Genomic DNA, 9,958 nt, shown 5'->3' with positions numbered 1-9,958 from the left:
CCACTGCGTTCCGTTTCGTGGATAGAATCAAACGAGACCTCAAAACAGACAACATTAATAGTGACCATTAGGAAGACATTGCCCTTGACCGCACTATGTGGAAAGAGATGGTGACTGTGACGATCACACTTGCCGGGGATTATATTATCAAACTTGACAATTCAATGAAATGAAGAAAGAAACATCTCTCTGTATTTACTTCCAAACTTCTTTAATAACTTCTTCAACTTTTACATCAAATTAACTTCTTAATTCAATAACAACTTGACACTTCATAAATAAAACTTAAAGATACATAAAACTTCACTTAGTATAACTTCAACTTCAACTACTAAAACTGTAACTAATGAGCCCGCTAATATATCAAAACTTATTACTAATCGAGGACTGAGCGAGGACCATCGCTCTACAAGAACTACTACTACGACCCCGTCTAACTCACTTTCCCCTAATTTATACTTTCTTTGATCGTACGTTCCAGAATCATGGAACCTTCTCAGATAATTATTTTAGTAACTTTGACCTTCTAGAAGCTGACGTGTGCTATTTTTTTCCTTAACCCCTTTCTTTGATTGGATACCTAAAATTAACTTGTTTACGCTGGACACTTGCACTGGTTTGACCTCGAGCTTCTAGAAACTGGTCGAAATAGGTCACAGACTCGACTCGTGACAGTGACCAAGAAAGCTATGGTCAGTGAAATAACATATGGTTCTCAGCTCTGGAAGAAAAGCTGCCATACGAAAAATGTCTGGTTAGGGTTAGCCTCCCGTGTTTGTTACTATTAATAGTGATAAGTTGTAAAAAACGGTGAATTTTATGAAAAAACTGCTTGCATACTTGATTTTAAACATGAAATTTTTCATTTTAAGAAAGAAAAATGTAGCCGTTGAATCGGAACTGTACATGGACTAAAATATGTTGGACTTTCTATATCTTTTCTAGTTTACGAGATGTAAACGGGACGGTCAGACGAACAGACATACCACACTGAACTACTAGAGTCTATTCCCCCTTTGATGCCGCTAAAATTCGCCATCAAATCGTTTTCACAAGACCTAAAAAAATAAATATAAATACACCAGTCAGTTAGTAATAATACTGTTTTATAATGCTTAGTGATAAGACATTGTCCTGGATTCGGATAATTAAAGTGCATAATTTCACGTGACCACACAAACCCAGTAGAAGGCTAAGTGGTAGAGTGGTAAAGCGCTTTGCTTCCGAGCCTAAGGTACGGGTTTAAATTCCTTTGAAATCTAGGATTTTTAATTGGCATCTCAGTGCGCCTCTGAGTCTACCCAGCTCTGATGGGTACCTGACATTTGTTGGGGAAAAGTTAAGTTGCATAATGTGCTGGACACACGACACCCTCGTTAACTGTGGGCCACATAGACAGATGACCTTTAAATCCGATGCCCTATAGATGCGCAAGGGGAGCTTTAACTTTTTAACAATAACTCAGTTTTGATTTTTATATTTTCCCACATCTGGTACAGAACCAGCAACGTATTATTTTGTAACGTGTCATAAGTCAGGATTATACTATCCCGAGTACACTATTCTGCCTCAACGTGGCACTCGGGTGGAAACGATCGCTAGAGGAAGTGATTAGGCTAAATGAATAGCAAAACAAAACTCCTGTGGGATAGTCCAAGGGAATGCGAGAGCTTTCCCATTGCACGGAGCGGAGTTGAAAGAGAGCTTCCACGTCCCTGTCGATAACCCATGCGCCGTTCCTCAAGGGACCGTTACTCTAATGGCGGGCTTGCTACAACATAGGAAAATGGCGGATGTTCCTGGTGTACTCGGCCTTCGGCCATGCATTCTAGTTCATGCTCCCCCGCGTGCCAGATATATCGGAAATAGCAATGTTTTACATAGACATTGACTTGGACCTCTTCCAGACAGAACTGTTTGTTCAAGCAGGCTTACATGCCTAGGGCTCGAAGAGCCTTTGGCTCAACTCTTTTGACAATCAAACGGATTATACTGTACAACTAAAACATTGAAAACTGGCAAACCAATGTAATTACCATCACTGAGTCCCTCACAGTGCAATGAAATATGGTAAAAAATAATTGTTTCATTATGTCATGTAGTAAGTCAGTTTCAGAAATACTGTGTTATGGCTTAAACAGCGGTTCTCAACCTTTTAAGCTCGGCGACTCCTTTTTAAAATCACACACTCAGCCGCTACCCCCCACCTCCCCCCACACACAACAAAAGAAGAATAGACAAAAAACAATCCATATTTTCGATGGTCTTAGGCGACCCCTGGCAAATCGTAAATCGACCCCCAAAGGGGTCGCCATCCACAGGTTGAGAACCCCTGGCTTAAGTCAAGTTGAACAAATCACGCTGAAGACCGACCATCTCATCAATACTTACCAAGTAAAACGGATATGTTGGAAACGAAGTCAGTAAATCTAGTTTTGTTTCGTAAAATATACTGTATTAGGTTGCAATTTCTAATTATATATAGTACATAGTAAAAAGAATGCTTGCACTTTAGGTATAAAGATATTGTACCGAGAATATATAATATTACAATTACAGCAGCTCGGAGTGTTGACAAATGGTAAAAGAGGAATATGACTAGTCACGTTTTTTTTGTTTTTTTTTTGCTTTTTTAAACCTTGTTTATTTTACCGCTGTATAATTTTCTGAAACAAATTATCATTCTAGTCACAGAGTCTGGCCTTCTCGTTAGAGTCAGTTTACATTTCTCTCATCAATCAAATCAAATACATGATTACATGACTATATAAGAAACGCTAAAGGTGGGAGAGGTATTCATATGTAGGTTATAGGCAGGGGCGTTGTGAGTATAAAGTTATTTCTCTTGCTTGATCTATAATTAGTTTCCACTTCAACCACCGCTTGTTGTGTGGCTGCCTGGGTGTGAACCCTGACCGGCGCCTTCACCCCCGCATTTCTGCGAGAGGCTCTGACTGAGAAATAACAATTTTTATTTCTAGAGCAACATCCGAAGCGCGCAAAACAACAACAACAAAAAATAACAATATGATGAAACACATACATTAACAAACTTTTATATTGCTAAAGGAGAGGATCCATTGGACATATCTTTATGGAGACAGCTTGCCGCCCAATGCGCAGAACGGCTCAGGAGGACCTAAGTCTAAGTCTAAGTAAGAGGATCTATTAAAAACATAAGTGTCCAAGTCTGAAGACAACGAATTTGTTCAGTAGTTGACGAGACTACGCAGACTTAACCATGACCTACATATCGCAAATGTAACAAAAACATTGTTTGCCAAATTAAGAGCTCGCCTTCACGACCCCCTGGTCAGCTCCACAGGTTGAGAACCGTTGGTTTAACGTATCGATACGAATCGTCATAGAAGGCCTGAGCACTGACCTATAAGGTTGCAACCTGTGGGCAGTGGATAGCGTTTCAACGAGCGTATGGTCTCGAATGTTTCCATGGTAACGTTTTAAAAGACAAACTTTGACCTGCACGGGTATTTGAGTTACAAAATGGCGCCTTCTGTCCCGGAAGGCAATGGATGCGCCCAAATGAGTCACTGGTTTTGGCTTAATCTTGAGACGGGTCAGAATCTGGTGTGGCTAATCAAGACAATTCTAGAGCGGCAGACTTTTGCCACAGTTCATACATGTGTATGCCTCTGATTCAGGGCTAGCGGACAGGGCGGATTTCTTTTTTTTTTTCCCTCTTGATTAAGGCCGCTTCAATTCTTTTGTTCTCAGCAAGGGTTGTCCCAGCACGCACAGTCTGTCTCCATGCACTCCATGCATACACTCTTTGGCTATGTTTTCCCACATACTTTCGCTGACCGAAATCCTGGTATTTGATTTACAAAATATAAAATCGATCTGTATTTTTGAAAGTTAAGGTGTCCTTAAAGAAAAATGTTTTATAATATGAGATCATAATAGCAATAAACATTTTTCCCAAGATATTTAGGCGCCCCTTTTCACTGACCCCGGGAGCATGATAGCCCCCTAGGTATCTCCCTGGCTAGAGCCTGGTTTTAGGTATAACATATGTACGAGAAGAAGCGTGGCCGAGAGGCCAAGTGCGCTTGAACTTGGCTTGCCTTGGCTACCTAGAAGGGGGCTCGAGGTTCGACACCCGACTCGGGCAGAGTTGCGTTTACTTAGCGCCTAAAGGCAGCACGGAAAACCAACTCCTAGATACCCCTCCGCCACACTGGTCCACAAATGAGATTGGCCCAAAACATGCTCTGAGCATGCTATAAGCATGAAAGTAGCGCTATATAAAAGCAATAATAATAATATAACAAAGGGAAATTATCAAGAAGTAATAAAATAATAAAACAATGGAAGATTATTAAGAAGTGATAAAATAATAAAACAAAGGGAGATTACCAAGAAGTGATAAAAATAAAATAAAAAAGGGAGATTATCAAGAAGTAATAAAATAATAAAACAAAGGCAGATTATCAAGAAGTGATAAAATGAAAAAAAAAAGGGAAATTATGAAGAAGTAATAAAATAATAAAACAAAGGGAGATAAACCGACTTTTGGAGTAGAATCTATGAATCACCCCCCACCACCTTTTTTCACCAAACTAGAAGTAGATCTGACAACTTTAAATCTAGAAACATATTCGCAAAAGCAACATTGGCGACTTCACAATTTTATCCACAATACTGTAGGACCGTGAACCTCTGGGTGGGTGCTGTATCACAATGCACATTATACTCAGCATGCTTGTAGAGTAAGTCTGTTGTTTATTCACCTGTCATGGTTAACACACAAATAAATCAATCTCAAGTTTTTCTTTTCAATACATAATACTGACATGCTGACAATAACAACACTACAATAACAACCACATCAATAATCGTTAAGACAGATACGTAACGAAGCGAATGTCATAATACAAAACCTCATCCTTTCACGAATAGCCAAACAAGCAAGTTACCTGCCCCTGTAGGAATCACTGCTTAATTATGCAAGTAAGCATTTATGAGAAACTCGAAAAGTAAAACATTGAAAAGAAATTTATAATGAAACTTTCTAATTTTTTTTTATTCTTATATATGTATTTGTAATATTTAACAATCTTATAGATATTATAAACACAGCAGCTTTAATGGCAAAGCAAAATGATTGCAATCATTATGTCATCATTGTCAGGTGGGTTTTGTCCTCGCGCTAATTTAGGGTATGATGTACTTCGCCTGGCTCCCCACCTGAACAGTGTTTATTAACTTTATGCCGGGGTTATAATTTAGCCTTGGCTCGTCTGCCTGGGCACCCCTAACAGTCTAGCAATCAATTTATGCAATAAATATCCAGGAACGAATAAACCAAATATTAACGTGTACTAGTGAATAACAATATTGCATATAACAACAAAGGTTTAATGAGTTAATGATATATATGATATTATGAGGCATACATAACGAATAAATATCAATAGCAATTACAGGTTACATTCAAAGGACTATAGCACACCTTAATCTCAGTGCCATAGTCAATCAGGCCTCTTAACGCCAACCCAACGCCCACTAGCGGATCCAGAACTTTGGACTAGGGGGGGGCGATTTTTTTCCAAACCCTAACCCTAACGCCCAGTAAACCCTAACCCTACGCATAAACGTGCGTACAGCATATACACACACACACACACACACATATATATATATAAAAACCCCTACCAGGGGGGTTCGAGTTTAAAACCCCCTACCAGGAGTTTTGAGTTTAAAACCCCCTACTAGGGGTTTTGAGTTTTAAACCGCTTACTTGGGGTTTTTGCTGTTAACTCCCTCTCTTCTATAAAACAAAACAAAAAAAATGCAAACGAAAATCCCCTAATTCCAAGAGCACAGTTAAGGAAGATTTTGATTTTAAAACCCCCTCCAAAATTTACGATAAACCCCCTCTTCAATATAAAAAAAAAGCTAATTAGGCACTCAAAATGTTATCAGCGTAGCTAAATGGGTTTTGACATAGTTTTGAGTTTAAACCCCACTTCAGCGGGGTTTGAAGGTAAAAAATACCTCTTTAATAATAAAAACAAAACAAATTATACACTCAAAATGTTATGAGTGTAGTCAAATGGGTTTAAGTTTAAACTCCCCTCCAGTGGAGTTTGAAGCTAAAAAGTACCTCTTCAATATAAATAAACGCAAATTACTCTCTCTAAAATCTATGAGCGTTGCCAAAAGAATTTGAGTTTAAAACCCCATTCAGAGGGGTTTAATGCTAAAAAAAATACCTCTTCAATATAAAAAAAAAGCAAATTACACACTAAAATTATTTGAGCGTAGCCAATCCAATCGGGGGTTTTGAGTTTAAACCCCTCTTCTACAGATGGAGTTTGTTTAAAGTTTAAAACCCCTCCAGATGGTTTTGAGTTTAAGATCCCCCTACAGAGCATTTTGAGTTGGAAAACCCCCAACAGATGATTTTGACGATAAAACTTCTCTTTTCGATATAAAATCTAAAGCAAACTACAGTCACTTAATTTCAAGAGCGTATTCAAGAGAGGTTACACATTTTTACCAGTGGCAGTGCTCCCTTAATAAACTGCAGTGAATAATCATCTGCCGAAATTGAAAAACACTAAATGTGGCTCAAAAAAGATGGTTAAGACAGATTTTAGGAGTCAGTTATAGAGATCGGGTTTAAATCAAGGAAATCCTATGCCGAACTGGGAGTCGACCCTTTAGTAAGATTGTGAGAGAGCGACGCATGAGGTTTGCGGGACATGTTCTCCGACAAAATGAATTACGCATAAGAAGAGTTGCAATGATATCCTAGTACAACTTGACGCCCTTATTCATTGAGGTCCTCGTGGCAGGTGGGAAGAGGCTTCAGATATTACCAGTGACAGATTTTTATGGAAATAGCTTGACGTCTAATGCTCCGAACGGCGTGGTAGGGTCTAAGTCAGTAAGAATAGGACATTAGGTTTTTGAAATAAAACTTTTTGATAGCAGGAAAATGCACTGTAGATACCTCAGAATATGCATTTTGTTGGCTTTCAATATCAGAAATAGTGCTTGGCGGCGGGGCTTCGCCCCGCGCTAAGGGAGCTCCTAGCGCTCCTAGCGTCAGTCAGACTCCATTGCTAGTAATGGCTGGGAATCTACAATTTTATGGAAACAGCTTGACGGCAAATGCGCCAAACGTCGCGGGGGGGGGGGGGTCTAAGACAGTAAGAATAGCACATTAGGTATTTGAAATAAAACCTTTTAATAGCAGGAAAATGCACTGTAGATACCTCAGAATATGCATTTTGTTGGCTTTCAATATCAGAAATAGTGCTTGGCGGCGGGGCTTCGCCCCGCGCTGGGGGAGCTCCTAGCGCTCCACCAGACCCCCTTGCTAGTATTGGCGGGGAATCTACAATTTTTCCACTAACTCATGGAAGAACCTATTCTAGGGCACAATAAACGTCTTCCGAAAGAATGAAGGGTCAGAATGCAATAAAGGTTATTTACACACACACACACATAAATACATATTAAAAAAAATTCGCCGGGGGGGGGGTAAAAAAAAATCCACCCCCCCAAACCCCCCCCCCCCGAAAAAAAATCCTGGCTACGCCCATGATATATATATATATATATATATATATATATATATATATATATATATATCTTTGAGAATAAAAAAAGCAGCATTTCTCAACCTTCGGCGAAAAACAAAACAACTGGGGCAGGGCTTTAAGGTTCTCTTGTGGAGTTCGGGGCGAAGCCCCGACGCCAAAAGCGTTTTCTTGCTTTTTTCACTACAAAAACGTATTCTCCTGACATCTACAGCTCATTATACGTCAATGGAGTTCGGGGCGATGCCCCGACGCCATAAGCGTTTTCTTGCATTCTTCATTGCAGAAACGCATTCTCCTGACAAGTACAGCTCATTATTCATCAATGGAGTTCGGGGCGAATCTCCGACGCCATAAGCGTTTTCTTGCATTCTTTGTTAGCAAGCTGTGATTTCTACAAATAAATTTGACCGCCCCCCCAACTCGAAAGTGTAAGGGGGGGCGGGATTGAGTGGGGCCGAGTGGGGGGGCGATCGCCCCTACCGCCCCCCCCCCCTGGATCCGCCAGTGCCAACGCCACGGGCAATAGTCAACTACCAAGCCTACAACTCAGACTTGACTCCAGCAGAGTCCCAAGCCTGCGTCCCTAGATAAGAAAAATACACACTCCTTTGATACTGCCATTCTCACGATTATAAGAGAAACGATTTTAGATCTACGACATTTAGAAGATAGTAAAATAAACTAACTTACACAATACTGGGGAAGAACACCACACAGATAACTCAATCTCAAGGCACACCAAGAGACACACCAAGAGACACACCAAGAGACACAACAAGAGACACACCAAGAGACTCATCTCAAGGCACACCAAGAGACACACCAAGAGACACATCTCAAGGCACACCAATAGACACACCAAGAGACTCATCTCAAGGCACAACAAGAGACACACCAAGAGACACATCTCAAGGCACAACAAGAGACACACCAAGAGACTCATCTCAAGGCACAACAAGAGACACACCAAGAGACACATCTCAAGGCACAACAAGAGACACACCAAGAGACTCATCTCAAGGCACAACAAGAGACACACCAAGAGACTCATCTCAAGGCACAACAAGAGACACACCAAGAGACTCATCTCAAGGCACACCAAGAGACACACCAAGAGACACATCTCAAGGCACACCAAGAGACACACCAAGAGACTCATCTCAAGGCACACCAAGAGACACACCAAGAGACTCATCTCAAGGCACAACAAGAGACACACCAAGAGACTCATCTCAAGGCACACCAAGAGACACACCAAGAGACTCATCTCAAGGCACACCAAGAGACACACCAAGAGACTCATCTCAAGGCACACCAAGAGACACACCAAGAGACTCATCTCAAGGCACACCAAGAGAACAATGACACCAATATAGCGCATCCTTAGGAACAGAACTAATAAAACCTTATTGTGCTCAAACGAAAATACCAAATAAGATGCGTACGACAATCATCCATAATGTTTTTGATTTATAATTAACAGCTATTAAAAGCAATGAAAGAAAACGTTTATAAGGATTATTGTCACGTCTACAAGGCCGGATTTACTTATAGCCAACATAAGCCAATAGCAGCCATAGAGGGTGGCAAGTGGTGCAAGCGCCCCAGGCCCGTGCCCGATGACGGGGCCCGCGATCGCAGATTTCCTTCAGCTTCGCAATCGATCAGTTTTCTTTAACTAGGACTTGTTGCTCAATATCTCGGAAGCCTTACCGGCATCTATATGATACCAATTATTAGTGTAATGTGGTACGGTATATATAGGTTCAGGGCTCCGCATATGACACTCGCCCAGGGCCGCCTCTGACACAAGCTATAGCCTAGGACAGGGGTCGGCAACCTTTTGAGTCGAAAGAGCCAAAAATTACTATTTACAAAATTTTAAAGTTTTTAAAGAGCCACAAAGTTTTTTCTTGCCAACTATAAATAGTTCTCAAACAATGAATTTTTTTTTATGAAAAAAAAACGAATTAATATATAAGTAGTGTTTTTTGACAACACATTAGATAATATATAATATATATATAGAGAGAGATAATATATACTTATTTTTTTTTATTTTGGTAACAGCTAAAGAAAGTAAATATTTACATGAACTTCACTAACAAACAATTGAGCAAACAAATTCAGTGGGAGCGTTGGCTTTGTATGGTTTTAGAAAGTTTGGATACATTTGGCTCATAACTTGTTGTTTTTAGTTTCAAACACAACTCTAAATTTTCATTTGTTAGTGGGCTTCTAACTTTACTTTTAGTTATATTCATGCAAGAGAACGCTTGCTCTCACGAATATGTCGATCCAAAGATAGTCAGCAGGTTGCCGACCCCGGGCCTAGGACCCCAAGAAATATTAGGCACTCACATATAATATCTTGACTTATGAAA

General features: G+C 40.1%; 1 protein-coding gene across 1 annotated transcript; it reads left to right on the top strand.

Annotated features, from left to right (window-relative positions):
* The first annotated feature begins 4,965 nt into the window (after nucleotides 1–4,965).
* On the top strand, nucleotides 4,966–8,939 carry LOC129924742 (sialidase-like). Its single transcript, XM_056021252.1, has 2 exons — nucleotides 4,966–4,971; nucleotides 8,280–8,939. The coding sequence occupies exons 1-2, from the start codon at nucleotides 4,966–4,968 to the stop codon at nucleotides 8,937–8,939; spliced, it is 666 nt and encodes a 221-aa protein (XP_055877227.1).
* Nucleotides 8,940–9,958: the final 1,019 nt, after the last annotated feature.

The sequence above is a fragment of the Biomphalaria glabrata genome, chromosome 2 (assembly GCF_947242115.1).
Source record: "Biomphalaria glabrata chromosome 2, xgBioGlab47.1, whole genome shotgun sequence".
NCBI classification, from domain to species: Eukaryota; Metazoa; Mollusca; class Gastropoda; family Planorbidae; genus Biomphalaria; species Biomphalaria glabrata.
Note: the sequence above shows the minus strand (reverse complement) of the source record. Positions and strands in the feature narration are given on the sequence as shown.